Below are 22500 nucleotides of genomic sequence, written 5' to 3'. Positions count from 1 at the left end.
GTGAAGTTTCTCCTCGATTGGATCAAAAATGAGGGAGGAGCTAGGTTTTAAAGGTTCATGCTTAAAAACGTCATAACTCTGAAACCATGTGACGCATGACGTCATGCTCAATGACTCTTTTGTTCGTCATGGATATGCGATTCTGCTTGCAAAGTTTGGCCTCGATCTGTTCAGCCGTTGCAGAGAAAAAGTGGTTTTCGTGTTTTCACGAAAAACAATATGGCGGCCGAACCACGTGACCTGCGACGTCATAATTACCATTAAAATATTCTACAGACCGATTCCCTCCTATGGTGAAAATTTGATCTCAATCAGCCCTATTATTGCGGAGAAAATGTTTTTTAAAGGAAATTAAAACTTTAAATGGCAATAGTACTGGGAGACATGGCCTGGAAGGACAAAAGGGTGCGTTTCTTCTTCTTTCAACAATAAAGACTTATAGCTTCGAGACCGTACATCCAATCATCTTGAAATTTTGCACCCTTGTTCCGCTCGATGAGAGCTACATTACATTAAAAATTCAAGTCGATCCATGCAGTGGTTCAAGAGTTACAAGCTTTTTAAAATTTAATTTCCATTATTTATTGCGGCCAAACCCTGTGATTTATCCAAACGTCTAAAGTAACGTTGAAACATACCCCCATGAGGAACATTTGTGTAAAGCTGCCACTCGATATCTCCACAAATTATGGAGGGGATACCATTTCTAGTTTGAGCTTTAAAACGTCATAACTCTGAAACCATGTGTCGGATGACGTCGTGCTCGCTGACCCTTTTGTTCGCCATGGGTATGCGAATATGCATGCCAAGTTTGGGCTCGATCCGTTCAGCCGTTGCAGAGAAAAAGGGTTTTTTGTGTTTTTTCACGAAAAAGAAGATGGCGGCCGAACCATGTGACGTATGACTTCGAAATCTTTTGCATTCTGAGTTTTTTTTAACTAAGCATCTGGGAAAAAAATCCCATTTTCGGGGGAGAAAATTTTTTGTTTGACGAATTCTAACCTCTTAACGTTAGCATTTTTAATATACTCGATACACATGTCTTTTGTTCCCATTGAAGAGTTCTTTAGAATGAGCCATTCCTCAAATTTTTCCATTGAGCCCTTTCGGAGATACAGAGGGGAAAAGTTGAATTTGTTTTACAAGATGGCGCCCACACCACGTGACCTATGACGTCCTAATTAGCATAAAAAATTATAGGAGCCGAGACGATCATATAATGAAAATTTCCTGTCAATCCGACCAGCAGTTGCTGAGAACATTAATTATGAAGTTTTCAGAGGTGCAAAATAGGTCGGAATAATAATAATAAGAAAAACTCTAGCAGTAATAATAGGTTACTCTCCATTTCATGGAGAGTAAACCTAATAATAATAATAATGACATTAATATTTTGTGTAAATTAAGGGCATTGCATTTTATTTCACCTTACTTTAATAAGTAAAACCTCTTCAACACTATTTTTTAAAGTTCACTTTTCAAATGAATTTTAAAGATTGGAATAAAACTTTAAAGATTGCATTGGTTTGAAAAAGGTTTCCTCTTCTAATAATGGCACTGAGTTGAATATATTGTTATGAATTTTAGGTAGGGCATATATATATCCAGGTAGATCTGCGTAGGTATTATGCTCCGGCTGTCGTGATAGGGAATCCTCACCTGTAATAAGTTTGTTTAGGCAGTTTGTCGGATTAAGTGTATACCTGTGATCATACAAGGATGATCGTGTGATAGGTAGAGTAGGGATTATGCGAATTCCCCCATGTGTCAAACCTGTGATCTATCCAGTGTCCCATATGGCAACACATCATATACATTAGTTAGGCCCAATAGCACACCAAATTAATTAATTCCCCCCTCCGCCACAATAACAAAGGAACTGACGGAAGAACAGACCGGAAGCGACCGTGCACTATGGCAGCATGGCAGGCAAACATCGATCAGGCAGGCAATAGCCACACCCAGAAGGACTCGTGATTGACAGGGGGGACGGGCGAGTAAAGAGCAGGTCGCCGATTGGCAGAGTAGGGAAGATGAAGGACGTGCCACACTGATTGACCACCGACCAATGACACCAACACCAAAGGCGCGAAGCGCTCGGCCAATCAGAGAGGAGGGCGCGAAAGACGTGCAAGAAGCGATGCGCTGATTGGAGGAGAAGCGCCGGTGACGCGAGGAGGGCGCGAAAGAAAAGCGACGCACTGGTTGGATGGGAAGAGAGCTGATGTCACGAGACGGCCAGTAAAAGCACTCGCTGGCCGACATTTCCTTCCTCTCGTTGTTGGATTCCTTCCTGCCCGGATCTCTCTTCCTTTCTCTCCCGTTTGGACCTCTTCCCTTGCGATCAAAAAATTGCCATGCTTGTTGTACGTTGGAAAGACGTCGGAGCGCCGACAATCCTCTTACCCGGCATTCACCCACGGGACCTTTTGGACGAATGCGCGGGGACGCGAGGCTTGCCGCGCAGCGGCGTATGTGGGCCTGGTGGAGCGCGAACGAGGACGCATCGAGGCCTAATTCCCGCCAACCGGAGCCGCGTCCAGATTGCACGCTTGGAGCCTGGACGACATGCTCGGACCTAACGATTCCTGACGGACGCTGCATCCAGACAAAGATAAGATGCGATTGTAGTGAAACGTAGGAACTCTAAGTCATAAGTTATAACCCAGGTGTAGTAACATATCTTGCCCACTGAAGTGCTCTTATAAATATCCATCTGCTGAAAGTGAGGGGAAGACCTGTGACCATTACATGCTTACTTAGGATGGTGAGGAAATTATATTTGCATGAGGCTTGCTTAATTGTACCCGATATTATATATACTCCTTATGCCTATCAGTGTACAGGAATGATGGCTGTTATGTATTCTTTCTTAGATGCTGTTTGACATTGATTCAGATTAAACTCGGATCGAGAAAGTGGTTGTGAGTCTCTGATTTTACAACACTTAATGTGAATCAACTCCTGTCACCGTTTGAGATGAACGAGCTCCTGCAACTACCTCCTTTTAGTGGGGATCCTCAAGCTGATGACACGGAGAGCCAGCTTAGACATTGGTTATGTTTGCTCGAAAGTTACATGGAGACATATGCTGACATCACGGCCGCGCAGAAACTTTCTGTTCTCAACTGTCATGTGACTAACACCATCCACGACTACATCTCACATTGTCCCACGTATGCGACATCGGTGGTGGCACTTCGGAGTATCTACATCAAGCCTCGAAGCATGGTCTATACCCGATACAAGCTCGCTACTCGGAGGCAAGACCCCTCGGAATCGCTTCAGCAATTCCTTCAAGAACTACGTCGGCTGGGAAAGGAATGTGCACATGAGGTTCAAACTCATGAACAAATGTGTGACGATCTTATGCGCGACTCCTTTGTGTCCGGGCTTCATACACCTTCGATCCGTCAACGTTTGCTTGAGAAACCCACCCTGACCCTACAAGAGGCATATGATCAGGCGTGAGTACTACAGTTGGCACAGGCTCAATCGGAGTCGTATGGTCGACCTTATGTAACTGCGGGACTCACTGGGGAGAAACGTCTGGAGATTTCCTCTACCATGGAGCGTGAGGATGCTGATACCCCTATGGAGCCGAGCCAGCCAGAAGTCCTCGTAGCCGAAGGTACAAGCCTGGCGGCGACCGCCTCTTTCGGAGCCAATACTAAGTGCTATTTTTGTGGCAATCGGAGGCACCCTAGAGCCTCATGTCCGGCACGGGACGCGACGTGCCACACGTGTGCCAGGGAAGGTCATTTTGCAAAGGTTTGCCGTGCCTCTAGAGGGCGAGGTTCGACTCTGGCTGGGATCACCGCGACGCGCGAGGCCCGAACCGGGCCTATAGAAGTCCTGGCACTGTCTGGACCGCATGGTTTGGCGAGCGCCGTGGTACCGGTGCTGGTCGAAGGTCAGTCTGTTAACGCTCTTGTGGACACAGGGTCGATGGAGAGCTACGTTGACATGGCCCTTGTACGACGGCACGGATGGCCGGTTTTGGGGACCTCGCGGAGAATTATCATGGCCTCGGAGTCGCTCTGGATGTGCACCAAAGGGGAATGCCGTGTCAAGTTAGTGGTTAATTGCACGATGTATCTGGATGTCCGTCTGATGATTTTGTCTACTCTATGTGCCGACGTGCTGTTGGGACATGATTTTCTTCATCGGCACGGACGTCTGGAGATGACGTTTAATGGGGAAACTATACTCTCTGTGTGTGCTTTGACCGGAATGTCTATAGAGCCGCTGTCACTATTCCCGAGTCTAACTTCCCGAGACTGCACGCCGGTCGCGATCAAGTCGAGATGACACTCACGGGCCGAACGATTAATTCATCTCCGAAGAAACTAGACGGCTTTTAACCCTATCGGACCCGTTCCACTAAAGTGAGCGCTGCTCGTGAGGACCAGCCATTTCCAGCTGTGTCATGCAGTTATATGAATGGTGAAATTCATGTCAGAAGGTTGAGTATGGCCATGGCGACTAAAGTCGACAGCGGGTCCGATAGGGTTAAAGGAGGGGATTATCGAACCGAGCCGATCACCTTGGTGGGCTCATGTATTGGTGGTCCAAACAGAGAATCATCGTAAGCGGATGGTAATCGATTAATTATTCACAAATTATAAATAGATTCACGCAGCTGGACGCCTACCCACTTCCCGGTCTAGACTCGCGAGTCCGACAGGTTGCTCAATACGCTGTCTATAGTATGCTCGATTTGTGTTGCGCGCATCACCAGGTACCCATCCGCGAGGCAGATAAACTCTATATGGGGTTTGAGTCGGGACAACAGTTGTATCAATTCACGCGTTTGCCCTTTGGCGTAACCAACGGCGTTTTCGTGCTTTCAAAGGGTGATTGATGACATAATTGCAAAAGAGCAATTAAATGATGTCTTTGTGTACCGTGATAATCTCACAGTGTGTGGACAAGACCAAGCGGACCACGACGCTAATCTGCGGCGGTTTTTACAGGTCGCGCGACAATATAATCTAACTTTCAATGAGGACAAATGTCGCTACTCTGCGAGGATGATTGATCTTTTAGGGTACACGGTGACTCAAGGGAAGATAACACCCGACAAAGAGCGCCTGCGACCCTTGCTAGACATGGTGGCGCCGCGTGATCGTGCGTCCTTGAGACGGGCTCTTGGCTTGTTTGCACATTATTCTCACTGGGTCCCGAATTACTCTGAGAAGCTCCGCCCACTTGTTGATTGCAAAACATTCCCAATGACCGAAGCCGCCAAGGCCACCTTTCAAAGGCTGAAGGTAGACATAGCTAGCGCGGCTGTAACCTTGGTGGACGAGAACATACCCTTTGTCTTGGAAACTGACGTGCCCATCTGTGTCATCACGGCGACCCTGACCCAAGGGGGGCAACCGGTCGCCTTCTTCTCTCACACCCTCTCGGATAGTGAGAGACGCCATTCTGCTGTCGAGAAACAAGCCTATGCCGTGGTAGAAGCAATAAGACGATGGAGGCCATATTTGCTTGGCAAGAAGTTCGAAGTAATTACCGATCAACAGAGCATTGCGTTTATGTATGACACGCGACATGCACAGCGCTTTAAAAACGAAACGATAACTCATTGGCGCATCAAATTGGCTGACTACAGTTTCAAGATCACATATCGCCCGGGGCGGGAGAATTTAGCTGCGGATGCGTTATCTCGGCCCGGAGTGTGCGCGGGCCTCACCATAGGCGAGGATCTCCGCGAACTTCATGAATCGCTATGCCACCCGGGTGTCACGCGATTGGCGCATTTTGTGCGCAGCCGGAACTTGCCCTAATCCGTGGAGGACGTTCGTCATTTGTGTCGAGCGTGTCCTGTTTGCGCGGAGCTGAAACCGCGCTTCTACAAACCAGACATGGGGACTTTGATTCAAGCTAGCCAGCCATGGGAGAGATTAGCTATGGACTTCAAAGGGCCTCTGCCAGTGTCCGGCTTGTATCATTATCTTCTTACAATCATTGACAAGTACTCCCGATTCCCGTTCGCGTTTCCGTGTCACGACATGTCCTCCGGGTCGGTTCTTCGCTGCTTGAGGCTCTTGTTCGTGATGTTCGGTTATCCTGCTTTCATTCATACTGATAGGGGTGCTGTCCTCATGACTCAGGAAGTCCGGGCCTTCCTGTTGCATCGGAATATTGCTTTCCGCTGCACTACCCCTTATTGGCCACAAGTAAATGGACAAATTGAGTGTTTTAATGGGATCATATGGAGGGCCGTTACCCGAGGACTCAAGGCCCGGGAGTTGGGACCGGATGAGTGGACTTGGATGTTACCGGAGGCTCTACATGCAATTCGGTCCCTATTGTGCACTGCTACAAATGAGACTCCTCACGACCCTCAGTTTCGCTACCAGCATCGTACAGGTAGCGGGCAGTCACTGCCCGCTTGGCTCTCCGAACCCGGGCCGGCCTATCTCAAACGAGCCGTGCGTCCGAGCAAATACGATCTGCTCGTCGACAAGGTACAAATCATTCAAGCTAATTCTGATTACGCTCGGGTTAGAATGCCGGACAGCCATGAAACTACTGTGTCGGTGCGACATCTCGCTCCTTGCGGGGAATCCGACGAGTCTGAGTCCAGTACGGAGGTTCCGTTGTCCGAGTCTCCTTCCAGGTCACCTGACCTGGATGGAGCCACGGTACTGATCCGGTCACCTGAACTGACTAGAGCGCCGACTGAGGAAGACCTGAGCAAACCAAATGACAGCTTGGATGTATATAGAACCCGCACAGGAAGAGAGAGCTGTCGTCCGGAGCGCTTTGGGTGGTAGTAACTCCATGATAGGTGTTCTTTGGTGTTTCTTTGGTATACTGCTATAATTGATTGCTGATTAGTACAATGTGTATTCTGCTAAAATGGCTTGCTTGCAAAGTTTTTGCTCTCTGGGAGGATTGTAGTGAAACATAGGAACTCTAAGTCATAAGTTATAACCCAGGTGTAGTAACATCTCTTGCCCACTGAAGTGCTCTCATAAATATCCATCCGCTGAAAGCGAGGGGCAGACCTGTGACCATTACGTGCTTACTTAGGATAGTGAGGAAATTATATTTGCATGAGGCTTGCTTAATTGTACCCGATATTATATATACTCCTGATGCCTATCAGTGTACATGAATGATGGCTGTTATGTAGTCTTTCTTCGATGCTGTTTGAGATTGATTCAGATTAAACTCAGATCGAGAAAGCGGTTGTGAGACTCTGATTTTACAACAGCATCCACAAACACAACGTTTGTTTTATTTATCCTTCCATTCGTCCTGTAGTTGAAGTCTGTGTGGGAGCGCTCCATTACAGGGGTTTAGTTTTTACCGGCACGTTCTTTGTATCGGGGTCCGGCAATAAAGCTGCGTTATTTTTGTATATAAAATTCGCCTCGGTTTGAGTTTCTTTCCAAAGCGTGAAGACGTCACCAAGGCTGACCAGGTAAGTCGGTATTCTTCATTCCGTCTCGCGTGTCATCCACCATCAATTGGATAATGCCTTCATTAAAGCTTGATTGCCATCCGTGGCATACTCTCGTTGTTAACTGAGAGCCAGCCACAGGACAGTATTGTTGAAAGAATAAAATAACACAATGATTACAAAAGCACAAATAATATTGCATGGTTGGAATTTCCCAGTTTCTTATTTTGTGAAGAGTGTGTTTAGATTTATAAGTCCAAGCTTCTTTCGTTCTTAAAGGTAAACTGAAGCCGAGGCTAAGCCAAGCACATCATGTGACCTTATTTCGTTACAGACATTACCATAGCATGGACCAGTTCAGCCATTACGACCTTATTGACAAGCGTACGCAGAGGCAAGCTGCTGAGGGGCACAAAGCCAGCTTTTGTCTGGAAGATACATCATGTGATTATGGTTTCTTGAAGAAATACACCTGTGCAGTACATCGTCAGGTACGAAATTCCACCAGAAGAGCGGTATCTATAAAGGAATAGGGAGTACCGTATTTACTTATGGGGTTTATTATCTGCATGGTAGCCTATTGTAGAAAAATTATTGAAATCTGATTGAAAATGTGAAAAAGCACAGTCATGTGAAAATGTATGATGTTATTGTTTGAAACGCAAGTAAATCTAGTTCTCTGAATATAGGAAAGGCTTTCTAAAGTTTTTATGAATGAGATACACACAGTAGTCGAAGACGTGCCAGCTTTTTCTCTTTCACTTTTCAATGCATGATTAGTATATACTATGTATATATACTATGTATATATACTATATATATTGTTGCGGACGCGGTTAAGATGTTATTTTGACCGAGCGGTTCGTATGACCGCGACCGAACAGTTATTCCCCGACTAGAACCCGATTCCACCCAAACTTTGGCCGTATCGCACCGCAGCTGCCCAATCTGGAAAACTCTAAAACGACCGAATGCAAAGAGGAAAAGGAATAAGACGAGAAGACGGACAGAAGAGTAATTGGATTTATTATTTACACATATAAGTAGGAAGCAAGCAGTCACGTTTATTTACAGGGACATGAGACGCAGGTGACACAGTGCAATCTTTAGCTTATACAGACTTATTGTTACTACCCAGGACAGCACGAACAAAACAAACTCACGTACGCAAATGGATGGAAATTGCAGGCAGGAATGACAGGAGGTGGGTGGCTGGAGGAAGGCCCGGAGCTGGCTGGAGTTTGATCCCGCACGGGACGTCGGGCTGGACCTCGACGGCCGCCGATGCCACCGATCCTGTCGTGTGCGCGGGGTAGCGGGTCGGAGCTGCTTGGTGGAGCCAAGCCAACGCTGCTGGTGGGGGGTCTGGCGTGACGGGTTCTCTCGCGTGACGGGTTCTCTCTCTTACTAACTCCAGGACTCTTTCTCTCTTGCTTAGTCCAACTCTTCCTCACCACCGACAACTCAACGCAACCCCTCCACTCTCCGCAAACACTGACCACCACTGACGACCAACCCAGCTCTGACCAAAAAAACCACACACTCCGCTCTTGTCGTAGCTCATCCCGTCAAAGCTCATCTGCCTTGGACACGCCCTGCCTGCGGGTTATATAGGCCCCGCCCCTCAACCTTCGCGAACCTCCTCGATGTTTCTCTCCACACCCTCTCCAAGTCCAACCCCTTGTTCGTGGTTGGTTGAGTGGGGCTGACTCACTCCTCCCCTCTATGACGAGGTGGGGACCCGCCTTTCTTCCCCAACCCTGCCTCGTGGTCAATGGCGGATGAAGGGAAAACCGCCCAACATGCAGTTGGCAATGCGAATTGCAATTGACGAAAAGGGGGGAATGGAAGTGTTGGGAGTGGGAATGAAGGGAATCTATCTCTTTCACTGGTGCAATGGAGTATTTCAATTAATGGGAGACACAGCCTTACCCTAAAACACATAATAAGATATAACTATTGAACAGGGGTATTCTATGATTGGCTGTGGTGTGGATGCTTTATGGACTAATTATGGGATGCCCTTTGACCTTTACACAGCTCCGGAGGCAGGAGGCGCAGAATAAACAATAATAATAATTCACACAATCAAAAAAATATACAGTCCTCATATCCGCAACAATATATATACTGTATGCATGTATTTGTGTATATATGCATACAGTATATGTATATATATGTATATATATATATATATATATATATATATATATGTATATATACTCATTTATATACTGTATGCATGTATTTATGTAAATATACAGCCCATCCTCCTACATTATGGTGTCTCTTGGACTATTGTGGGGATATCATTTGTTGAACTTTTTGAACGTCCCTCATATAAACAAAGAATAGTTGTTGCAGCTGTTTCCAAAGAAGCGATTCAACAGTCAGGAATTTGCTTTAAGGAATGCTTTACAGCAGCAGTCACTGCTCAGTGCTCACCTTTCCAGACGTGTTATTTTTCCATCCAATGATTTTAACAGCTTCAAAAACTGGGTAAACAAAAGCTTTATTTCAAATGAAAAAATTTCAACCTCGACTTGAATAGTTGGGCAACCATATTTTTTTGAAGGGGGCTGTGGGAATAGGGGTTGGGCACATTTCCTCTCACGTAGCAGAAAATGAGTATGGGTCAAAAAAAATTCAAAATTTGCCTTTTTTCTATTATTTTTGTTTGTGCAAAGTCGAGTTTGTCTTCATTTTGCCCTACTTTACCTGATCCTGCTGTTTCTGGAGTTGGAGATCAAGCCAGTTTATATGATGATACTCGTATTGAAGAAAAAAAATCCGATTATTTTCTTCATCTCTTGCTTTCAAATGCGCTGAAATCATTAAGCACGCTTGTGTGACATTTTGAGAGCAACAATTTCACATGTCAACTTCCATGGCCTAGAAGATGTTTACTTCAAGATGACGGCAAGGCTTGTGCCGAAAGAAAAATCAAACGTGATTTTTCTTTTCACACTGAGTAGAACAAAAATTAATTTCAGAGATTCATCAAGTTGATAAACTCAGTACAAAGTTTTTTATGAATGTACATTGAACGAGGAAGAGGGAAACCCATGCCGGCTCACTTACTTGCAGTGAGAGAGTTACTTTAAAGCAGTTTTAGTTGCAGCCCAGCTAAATAAATTACTGTGTCGGAGAGAGTTAGACACAGACATAGAGACATTGAGAGACATTCACTGTTGGATTGGACAAATGTAGATTTGTTGCCTATGAAATGTTGGCTTTCATCCGCAGCTCAATAGAGTACTGCTCTCCCCTTTGGGCTGATGCCCCTGCCTCACACATTTCACATCTTAATGCCGTGGACAACAAGGCACTCAAAATCATTGGAAACTCCTGAAAGAAACCTGAAACACTGGGCCTGTTACTCCCAAATCGTAGACAGGTCGGTGGCCTTTCTGTCTTCTGCCGACTCCTTTCTGGTCTCCCAACCTCTGCCATATGCACTTGCATGCTCGGTCTCCCCACCCCATATCCCCAACATGTCTCTCCAGGGCGCATGTGGTCTGCCAGCAACCCAATTCAAGTCAGAGTCCACAAATTCAGACTCATTACTTACCTAGACTCATTACTTACCTACACTCATTTGTTTCTCTTTTTTCTCACCCGAGGAACCAACTTGCTCAATCTGTGCAACCTTATCCTTCCCTGCAGGGTTTCACATGGCTGTTCACCTCCTCAAGTCATCTCCCATCAATTCCTTTGATCCCTTCTGTCCTCATTAACCCTCCCCCAACCCTGCTCTCTATCTCCCCCTCACCTATTCTTCCTCCAAGTACAGTATACCTCTGTTTTATCCCTTTACCCCGCTGTTGCTGTGTTTCCCACTTTCCAATGTGGTATTTCTGTTTCGGTCTGTGATGTAGCTTTTCCATGAGCCTCAAATTTGTGCACAAAAAGTCAAAATAAATGTGAGTGTGCACTTGTGAATTTGGAACATCCCTCATGGCCAAGATAATTCTGTATTTCACCTTTACAGTTTGATCTGTTGGTCCCATTTTGGCCATAATACATAGTTTTACTTACAGTAATTGCTTCACAATGACGCATTTAATTTTGATAAGAAAAAAAATCATATATTTTTGCTCACCTGAACTTTAGCTCAGTGAGCTTATGCGATCAAACAGTGTCCGTCGGTAAGTCAGTGAGTCAGTAAACACATCAGTCATTATCGTTTGAACCAAACAAACAATTTTGATGAAACTTGGTCACAAGCCTCATGTCTGATGCCTAATTAAGGTGTATTGACCGCATCAATATCTGCACTCATTAAAGGGGTCTATAGGGGTGGGGGAAATTGAACCGCCCTACCCCCAAGATGGGTATTTACTCTCCTCTCCAAAACTACACACACTTTTGATAAAGCTTGACCACAACCTTCATCACCCGTGATGTATTAAAGTTTGTTCATGGCAGGAAAAACTTAGGGGTTTGCCCCCCAAAATTGCTTTTTACTTTCTTCTCCATTATATATTTTGTGCATCATCCACACCAATACATCGTCATCCATGCATATATACAACTAGCTGAGGTACCCGGCTTTGCCCGGGTTGAATAAGAATAATACAAATATATGATGAAAAGAACATGTATATTTTAGAGCAATATCACAGTACATTTCCTACATGACGTTTTTTCAATTTTCAATTTCTCAAAACCTCTGGGTATACAACATTTCTGGTTTTCTTACTTGGTGCCAAGACATAAAGATTGTTTGGTTTTCCAACCCTCGAGCAGCCCACGTACAGCTGGCCATGGGCAAACACTTGTTCTGTGAAGTTCAGGCCTACAATCTTCATTGATTGCCCCTGCGCCCTGTTGATGGACATAGCAAAACATAGCCTGATGGGGAACTGAATCCTCTTGAAGGAGAATGGAAGGTCAGGTGGAATAAGTGGTATCCTTGGAATGAATACTTTCTCTTCTCTGTATTGTCCTGAGAGGATGGTTGCCTCTAGGACATGCTTCATCATTTGCTGGATTGTCAATCGTGTTCCATTACACAGCTTTGGTGGATCAAGATTCCTTAGAAGCATGATTAGTGCTCCCACCTTGAGAATCAACCTGTGTGTTGGGAGTCCTTGAGGCTGACGACTGTTGAGAAACTCAGTTGGGAGGTTTACTGCCTGATCTTCATGTCACTTTGGCAAGAGAATCATAATTTCTTTCATGACCGGGCAGCAAACGTCATTATGTGCGACATTACGTCACTCCTACGGACGTGAAAACATTTGTTTTCCTTAAAAATATATTTAAAATAAATAAAATAGTACATAAATTAACAATAAAAGAAGCTAAAAAACAATTTAAAATACAATAAAAAGCACATTAAAAATATATAAATATGTACGTACAGTATACTGTATGTACGCGCAACCGCTGATTCTCATTCAAAACAGAGGCGACGTACAGTATTCCTTTACTGTGTCTGTGTTAGCCATGGGTCTGAAGAAGGATAATGCTCGTGTTTCCAAACGTAATGTGGTTACGATGGACGATAAGGTAAATCTGATTAAAAGGTATGGAAAAGGTGGAAAAGTGTCGGTGATAGCGCATAGACCTTATCGCGAATCGGAACCGCAATGTGTCATGGGATCGGAAAGGGGCAATAGCGCCGCCACAAACTACACCATGGAATTGCAGCTGGCGCGGTTTTTTAAACCATTGATATTAAACTAAAAAGTAGCCTATAACCACCGGAATTTTATGCTGATTCCGAATCTGTGTCTAAAACTTTTCTCCGATGTGTAGTTCTTGAGTTATAAGCGGACATCCAGACAGACACACACACACACACACACACACACACACACACAGAGACACTCCTCCTTTATTTATATAGAAGATACAATGTATATCAATAGCCTAATGACTAAACTAACCATTCACAAGGAAGGATGATTTTATTTTTTAGATGAGAAAATCACCACCAAAAAGCCCATTAGTCCAGGAAAATAAGTTCACGTGGCTCCAATATGGACAAAGCAAAATAAATGGGGGTGGAGTAAGTAATACGAGGGGAGGAAAGAGGTTTTTTCAGGACATACAAGAAGGATGGAAAATTTCACTTTTTTATACATGTAATATGCACTTTGTTGTTTTATGGAATGTGAAGAAGATTGAAAACTATAACGTCTTTGCAGGGTCTGAGCCCCGGGTGTTATGACACATACAATGCAGATATTGACTGTCAGTGGATTGACATCACAGATGTGAAACCCGGAGAATACATACTTAAGGTAAGTCTCGAATATCCTTCACTATTAAATGTTTCAAGGTCACATTGTACAGTCGATGTCGAGAAAACAGGATGAAGTAGAAAACAGCTCAAAAATCTATATTGGGAAAAAGTGAGAAATTGTGGGGTCAATGCTCAAAATAAGTGTGTCTAACAAAGGAATGAATTTAAAAATGGGGGTGGTGTGTGAATATGACCCAAGGAGTGGGAATGAGGTTGAAACTGCAATGCTTAAGAATGACTCAGACAAACACACACACACACATATATATATATTGTTGCGGATTTGAGAATCCTGCACTTGGTGTAATTATTGTAAATATCACCCTCTGTAAATAATGTAATAGTAGTTCTTGTAAATACCTCCATTTGTGGTAAAGGTCAAAGGTCGTCCCCTTAGTTAGTCCATCGCACACACGTAGAGAACCATAGAACCTCTCTATAGTTATTTCTTTATTATGTGTATTAGTTAAGGCTCGGTTTTCCACTAGTTGGCATTGCATTGCATCAAATGAAATAAGGTAGGTCCCCTTCAAGGATTGCATTTCCCAGCCAAACTCTCCCTCTCTGTGCAAAACCGCTTGACAAGCGTGGGATGCGCGCCCTCTCAACTGGCCCTGGTTTGGAAGCGGCGTTCACTGCCATGGTGAATATGTGCTCCGTGCTCTGTTTGGACAAGAAGGGCGGGGTCGCCGAGAAGAGACAAGCCCATGGTGCGCCACGGGGGAGGGGGCTGTCAGCTCCATACCAAAATAAGGTAATAAGACCGTGGCATTGCCATATAAGGCCACCAAAAGCCCATGGCGCGCCACGGGGGCGGGGATGTTCAGCTCCATGCCCAAGTAAGGCTACAAGCCGGTGGCTCGCCACGGGGGGCGGGGCTGTTCAGCTCCATACCCAAATAAGGCAACAAGACCGTGGCATGGCCATATAAGGCCACAAAACAGAGCACGGGGGGCGGTACCCAAACGGCCGAGGGCGTGTCATGCCCCCGCTTGATATATGCGTGCGAGAATCGCGAAGGAAGGGAACATGCTACTGGGCTGGTACGAGAGGCTGGTACGAGAAGCTGTGCGTGCTGCTGAGCTGGGTTCGAGGCTGTAGCTGGGTTTGATGTACTGGAGAGGAGAATCCCAGGGTTACCGACAGAGAGAGAGAGAGAGTCGTGGTTCGGAACGGAACCTCGTCAGATGAACAAACCTCCTGCCATTCCTGTCATCATCCCCATGTAAGTCTGCCTGTCGTCTGTTTGTCTGTGTTGTCTGGGGTTTATAAGTTAAGCCTGTATAGATAAGCTAGAATTGCACTGTGTCTTCTTCTTCTGTAAATTATTTTCGTTTCTTTCCTTCTCACTTGGTTTCTTTGATTTGTACATAATTGGTTAATAAATTCCTGTTCCTCCTTACTTTGGCTTCTTCTTCCACATCCGATCGTCTTTGTGATTTCCCCCATTGAATACCTGTGGCACGATTTGGCCGACGCATATGAATCGGGTTTAGTATTTGTTAATGGTTCGAACCGCGGGCTGCTAAAAACCGCTCGGCAAAGAACATCTTGCCCGTGGTCTCGAACGGAGTTGCCCACCTGCCTCGTGGAGGGATTGCCGGAGGCATATGGGAATCCCTTGACCAATCGCTTCGGGCAATCCCACCCCACAAGGGAGCGGGGTAGCTTCAGGAGCGGAGCCGGCCAGTACAAATAGAAGGGGGATTAACCATCCCCCCGCTAAGGGGAGCACCGTACTCCGTTTCCACAACAATTGGTGTCAGGAGCGAGATTCGGACCCGAAGTGCGCTTAACGCACTCAAAATTACGAGTGGCCAAAATTTTATTTTACACCACTAAATTTTAAAATCGTGCCATGGATAATCAAGGCGACCGGATGCCGGTAGGGGAGATAGAAGGGGTAGAGTCGACCCAGGACCCCAGGGAAATGTATATGGGGGGGAGAGAGAGGAGGAGAGCAATGAGGATGTGGTAGCGGAGGTTTCAGGAGCACAAGATGGCGGCCTCACGCACGAAGTTTCTGGCGCACAAAATGGCACCTCGCGTGGGGTTGCGGCAGCTGCGCCTGCAGCACCGGTGAATTTGGACCTCTTTATGATGCAAATGAGGGCCCTCATGGTCCAGACGAGTGAAGACCTGAGGAATGACATGGAAACCAAATTGGAGGATTGGAAAACAGAATGGGGGAGCGATTAGAAACCAAATCGGGGGATTGAGAGACAGGTTAAGTAATATGGGAAATCGAATCGGGGGGCTAGGAGCCAAATTTGAGGGTTTAGACAACAAATGTGAGGGATTAAACGGCAAATCGGGAGGAGTAAGGAACAAGTTGGGAAGCAAATTGGAGGGATTCGGAAGCAGATTAGGGGACAAACTGGGGGGCATAATTGTCCAAGCCAAATAAATTAATGAGGGGTTGGCGAGGGGGCAAGCCGCATATGAGAAAAGGGAAGCCGAGAGGGAGGTTGACCGCAGGTTGAGCGAGGAGGTTGCGGGGGTGCACGACGAGGTAAAGCGGGTTGAGAAGCGCGGGTTGAGCGAGGCGGAGCAAAGCGCGATTAAAATGATGGGTATAGAGATCGCGACCCGGGGTATGGAAAAGCCGGCGACCGCTGAGGTGGAAGAGGGAATTTTAATAAAGCCAGCGGTCGTCGAGGTGAATAAAGAAAAAGAAGTAGTGGGAATTGAAATTGGAGAGACCGGGGGCTTAGAAAAGCACTCGCGGCAGGGAGAGATGGATATTGTACAAAGTCTGAATTCACATCCTGATGCGGTACTTGCTAATCCGTATAAAGATTTGCAGGTGCACGTGGAGAAGAGGATTCCAAAGGTGAGTCGCGCTGTATATGGTGCTAAGAGGTTTTTCGACAGAGTCTTTGGCGCGAAAAGAATTGTCGCGCGATTGGGGTCGATATGGCACCCGGGCGTTTGTGGGAGGTCCGTGGGGCATGGTGTATGAAAGAATGGCACTTGTGTGAGGAGAAAAGTGTGCGTCGGCGAGTGAGTGTGTTATAAAGTGTGGGAGTAAAACCGAGTGCGAGCGGGAATGCACGTCGGAGTGTACGGAGTGTGACACAGAGAGTGAGAGCGATACAGAGTGTACATGCGAGGGTGAGAGTGACCCGGAGAGTGAGTTGGTGGAGGAGCGGGTGCGAGGATGCACACTTGGGATGGACGGCGAGAGTGTGCGAGAAAGCACACCTGAGTTGGTTGTGGCGCGGGTGCGGGAGAGCCCATTGAAGCGCGTGAGTGGGTGGATGCGAGAGTGCACGCCCATGTTGAGTGTTATGGAGGACGTAATGGAGGAGAGGTGTGGAATGAAGTGTGCGAATGACGAGTGTGCGCGAGAGGTGTTGTGTGTAACAGGGAGTGCGGTGGTGGAATGGACGGAGTGTGTGGAATGTACAGGCGGCGTTGGAATGCCAGGCTTGGTGAGTGTAAAACGGGTCGCGTATGCGTGTGAGCATGCAAGTAAAGCATCGACGTTAAACGGGGTAGCGTTGAGGGCGACGGATAGCCGACGTGAGCACTCGGGGCGCGGTGCGCTTTGTTGGATGCGAGGCTTGGCGCGGATCGGTGCTGCATCGCTTATCTTCGAAGCGTCGTGCACGATTCGGGCCTGGCCCCGCCCCGCACGGTCGAGTCTGGGCCTCGCCGGGCAAGGCGACCGGTCCGGTTCAAGGGCAGGTAGGAGGGATCGGAACGGTGCCCCCTTGTGGTTGCGGCATTCCGGCGGGGCGGGATCGAGCCATCGGGCCGGAGACCGCAAGGATCCGCGCCGAGATGGTGCGTGGAATCTCGGGCCGAGCATGCCGCCTCCCTTGAACCGAATGCCGGACGGACTCAACCTGCAGGCGACCAAACCACCCAAATTCATTGCTCGGCTTTGCGAAGCCGAGTTTTAATGAGGTAACGACGCACCGAGGCTCAGATATAGTGGACTGTGATGGTAATAGTGTTTTGGATCCGAAATTGAAAATAGTGAATAGGATTGGCAGTAATGATTGGCAAATTGATGATTGGTAAAATGATTGGCAGTGATTGGCAAATTTTGATTTGCAGGAAATTTGATGGCAAAATTAATAGTGGGAGATGCCCGAGGTGGAGGGATGGCAAATCCACCATCCCTCAAAAACGGGGCACATGAGCACTAGCTATGGGGTTTTTGGCAGTGTAAGCTCGCCGAGGGAGGGTTTGGATAAATGTATAGGGATCTAGAGAAGAATGACCATAGGTGACATGAGGAGTAAGTAGCGACATTGTACAGGTAGTAGGGGACATAGCAGTTTAGGTGGATTATAATGACGAGGGAGCGCAATAATATAAGGGGCGACTGGGAAGCGCGAGTTTTAGAAGGGTACCAGGTAGATCAGATGATGCCGTGTGTGTGTGAGAGTCTTAGTATTGAGAAAATGAGGAATTGCTAGGCCATGCTCGGGAAAGATGTGTGCATGAGCGTGGGAGAATTTGGGTGCCTGAGGCAATGGTTTGGAGAGTTGGAAGTGTATGGTGAAAAGTGTGATTGTGGGTTGTATTGAGCGTGGAAGTGTATGGTGAAAAGTGTGATTGTGGGTTGTATTGAGCGTGGAAGTGTATGGAGCAGTGCATGGGAAATAATTGTGATTGTGCATTGTATTGAGTGAATGAAGAAACCTGGGAGGAAGGAGGGTGCAGGAAGCACCAGGTGTGATTGCACAGGTGTGCAAGTGAACAGGTGAGCATGGTTGTATGGAATAAATGGTCTGGAATACATGAAGTGTGGAATGGATGGTGTGGAGTGAGTATGGTGGAAACTGTGGAGTGTAGCGGCTCGTGCAAAGGTGTGTATGGGGAGGATGGACCCCATCACGAATACCCGGGGAGGGTAGTTTAAGAGTTAGGTAGAGGGTATAGGTAAATTGTGGTTGGATATTGGCATCTGTGGTGCGTGTGGTAGAATCGTGTTTGGATGGGTGCATTAGTGACGTGGAAAAGACTGGGCAGGTGGCCTGTTAGAGGGATGGTTGGTTGGGCACTCCGCCACTGGTAGTCTGTCGGGCAGGTGAGGCCGCAGGTAGGCTCTGGGAGCCAGTTAGAGTTCAATGGGGCCCGAGGATCCAAAGGAAGGACCCGGGTAGCCCAGTGCCAGAGAGGGCACCGAGGGGGTTAAGGGCCAGAGAGGGCCTTCCCCAGGTAGGTTAGCGAGGAGCAGGTACACTCGGGAGGAAACTTCAGTGGCGGAGGCGCACAGGTAAGTAGACCTGTTAGGGGAGCCACACGACTCAGTCCCGAAATTGTTCAAAGGCACAGGGAGTGGAACCGAGGGAGTGAGACCCCAAATTGATGAAGCACCACAGTTTGGTCAATGGGAATTTGGTTGTTAAAACCGCATAGAGTGTAAGATGGCTAATGGATTGGCAGGGAAAGACCCCGGGTAGTGTAAAGTGTATTAAAGTCATTTAGAGGATAGTTAGGATTAAGAATCTCCTCGCACCATCTACATCCACTCACCTGAGGTGACGTAACTCCACACCATGCCATGTTTTGGTTATTTTTGTGCAAATGTTTGGATTGTGAGACGCATCATGACGTGGCTGTGACATTGTGCTGATGTTCCACCTCTTCCTCCTTAAGAGGAATTGATGAGAAATTTGAATTTATGGCAAATTTGGTCAGAGGGATTGTGATGAATTTGGTATTAGGGGAGATATGGGGAAGACATGACGCTAGAGACGAATTGTAAATTGTTGTAAATATGGGTAAGGGCAAGGGTGGAGTAGGTGACAGTGGGGGTGGCGTATGGTAGGGACGAGCTTTCTCACTTCGCTCTCCGTGTGCACCTCACCTTGCATTGCCTTTGTTGATGTGTACCCTTGTGACCTTACTCCTCGCTAACCTGTCATCTCTGTCTTCCTTCCCCGACCCGAGGATCGTGCTCTCTGGGCATTGAGGGGGAGCGTGCGGGAGGCCGCGTCTGTGTGCCCGAAATTCCCGCAACCAGCTGCCTGCATCCACGCACCACTTATGGACCACATGTCTGTGGCTGAGCACCACTCATGGACCCCACGGGTTGGGGCATGGCCCCTCTGCTGGGACCGGCCACAATGGCCCAAGATCCTGCTTGCGGACCCGGTGAGGTGGCACCAGGCCCACAGGTGAACCACTCATAGTCGGCCCCTGTGGGCCATAAATAAAAATGGACACGGTTTGTGCTTTTTATTTATTAGCATTGCAACTAGGCAGCAAGCCATCAAGAATGACAACATCTGGAAGAACATCGGCCAGCAGAGGGAGCCAAAGAGCGAGACCACCAACAGTGTGTTTGTTTTATTGAACTGAGGTGACGGTGCACTGTGGGTGTTTTGGTGCTCTGTATTGGTGCTGGTGCGTCGATGCAGTGCATGCTGTCTCCTCCCCTCCCACAGGATTATTTTTGTTCCCAAAATAAAAATCGCAGGTCCTGGGGTGCGTTTTGTAAATACAATTAACGTCACTTGTAAATAATGCTCCCCACCGTTCATGTGTAGTTTGAAAACCATTCCGCAATTTGGTTATCCTGTGGGCGTGAATCTGTTAGGCAGGGTGCAATGCAACAGCGGGACATATTTATTTGTGTTTTTAAACTGTCACACTCAGGGTCAGGTTAATTGGAGAGGGAATTACACCTACGTGCCACATTAAGTTAAAGTTTTATAGGCCCGGGACGTGCCTGGAGGATGAGGGTGCCGTGTTGCGGATTTGAGAATCCTGCACTTGGTGTAATTATTGTAAATATCACCCTCTGTAAATAATGTAATAGTAGTTCTTGTAAATACCTCCATTTGTGGTAAAGGTCAAAGGTCGCCCCCTTAGTTAGTCCATCGCACACACGTAGAGAACCATAGAACCTCTCTATAGTTATTTCTTTATTATGTGTATTAGTTAAGGCTCTGTTCTCCACTAGTTGACATTGCATTGCACCAAATGAAATAAGGTAGGTCCCCTTCAAGGATTGCATTTCCCAGCCAAACTCTCCCTCCCTGTGCAAAACCGCTTGACAAGCGTGGGGTGTGCGCCCTCTCAACTGGCCCTGGTTTGGAAGTGGCGTTCGCTGCCATGGTGAATATGTGCTCCGTGCTCTGTTTGGACAAGAAGGGCGGGGTCGCCGAGAAGAGACAAGCCCATGGCGCGCCACGGGGGCGGGGCTGTCAGCTCCATACCCAAATAAGGTAATATGACCGTGGCATTGCCATATATGGCCACCAAAAGCCCATGGCGCACCACGGGGGCGGAGCTGTTCAGCTCCATGCCCAAGTAAGGCTACAAGCCCGTGGCTCACCATGGGGGGCGGGGCTGTTCAGCTCCATACCCAAATAAGGCAACAAGGCATGGCCATATAAGGCCACAAAACAGAGCACGGGGGGCGGTACCCAAATGGCTGAGGGTGTGTCATGACCCCGCTTGATATATGCGTGCGACAATCGCGAAGGAAGGGAACATGCTACTGGGCTGGTACGAGAGGCTGGTACGAGAAGCTGTGCATGCTGCTGAACTGGGTTCAAGGCTGGAGCTGGGTTTGAGGTACTGGAGAGGAGAATCCCAGGGTTACCGACAGAGAGAGAGAGAGAGAGTCGTGGGTCGGAACGGAACCTCGTCAGATGAACGAACCTCCTGTCATTCCTGTCATCATCCCCATGTAAGTCTGCCTGTCGTCTGTTTGTCTGTGTTGTCTGGGGTTTATAAGTTAAGCCTGTATAGAGAAGCTAGAATTGCACTGTGTCTTCTTCTTCTGTAAATTATTTTCGTTTCTATCCTTCTCACTTGGTTTCTTGATTTGTACATCATTGGTTAATAAATTCCTGTTCCTCCTTACTTTGGCTTCTTCTTCCACATCCGATCGTCTTTGTGATTGAATACCTGTGGCACGATTTGGTCGATGCATATGAATCGGGTTTAGTATTTGTTAATGGTTCGAACCGCGGGCTGCTAAAAACCGCGAGGCAAAGAACATCTTGCCCGTGGTCTCGAATGGAGTTGCCCACCTGCCTCGTGGAGGGATTGCCGGATGCGTACAGGAATCCCTTGACCAATCGCTTCGGGCAATCCCACCCCACAAGGGAGCGGGGTAGCTTCAGGAGCGGAGATGGCCAGTACAAACAGAAGGGGGATTAACCCCCCCCCCCCCCCCCCGCTAAGGGGAGTGCCGTACTCCGTTTCCGCAACAATATATATATATATATATATATATATATCCATATATATATATCTATATATATATATATATATATATATATATATATATCAATATATATCAATATATATATATATATATCAATATATATCAATATATCAATATATATATGTATATATATATATATATATCAATATATACATGACACACCCAATCTAAACTATTCTATCTGGATGAAGGTATTTCATTACCTATCCCACACACGTAACAATATATCAATATATCAATATATATCAATATATATCAATATATATCAATATATATCAATATATATCAATATATATATATATATATATATATATATATATATATATATATATATATATATATATATATATATATATAAAATATATATATATATATATATATTGATATATATTGATATATATTGATATATATTGATATATATTGATATATATTGATATATTGATATATTGTTACGTGTGTGGGATAGGTAATGAAATACCTTCATCCAGATAGAATAGTTTAGATTAGCGTGCACCGAATGTCGCGAAGAAGAAACCTTAATGTATCGAAGTTAGGCCGACTGTCCTGTAAGATCATATATGTGTCTCCATATGAGGGGTGGAGCTATGCTAATTAGGTAGGGCAACA

General features: G+C 46.4%; 2 protein-coding genes across 5 annotated transcripts in view; both read left to right on the top strand.

The window, feature by feature from the left end:
• Positions 1-22500, top strand: part of LOC137431330 (zinc finger protein 608) — a 1424803-nt gene that overhangs the window by 928784 nt on the left and 473519 nt on the right. The gene's annotated exons all lie outside the window — the stretch shown is intronic.
• Positions 1-22500, top strand: part of LOC137431325 (protein-lysine 6-oxidase) — an 84144-nt gene that overhangs the window by 23112 nt on the left and 38532 nt on the right. For 3 of the 4 annotated variants that reach the window (XR_013624099.1, XM_068122541.2, XM_068122542.2), the window contains exons 4-5: positions 7755-7911; positions 13576-13671. Coding sequence is in view for 3 of the 4 variants with exons in the window: in XM_068122541.2 (XP_067978642.2) it covers positions 7755-7911; positions 13576-13671 (253 nt within the window). In the remaining variant the exon portion in view is untranslated. The remainder of the gene's footprint in view (positions 1-7754; positions 7912-13575; positions 13672-22500) is intronic. The other variant, XM_068122543.2, reaches the window with a different exon arrangement.

Source organism: Myxine glutinosa, chromosome 7 (assembly GCF_964187855.1).
Source record: "Myxine glutinosa chromosome 7, kmMyxGlut1.1, whole genome shotgun sequence".
Taxonomy (NCBI): Eukaryota; Metazoa; Chordata; class Myxini; order Myxiniformes; family Myxinidae; genus Myxine; species Myxine glutinosa.
This window is presented reverse-complemented; position numbering and strand designations above follow the sequence as displayed.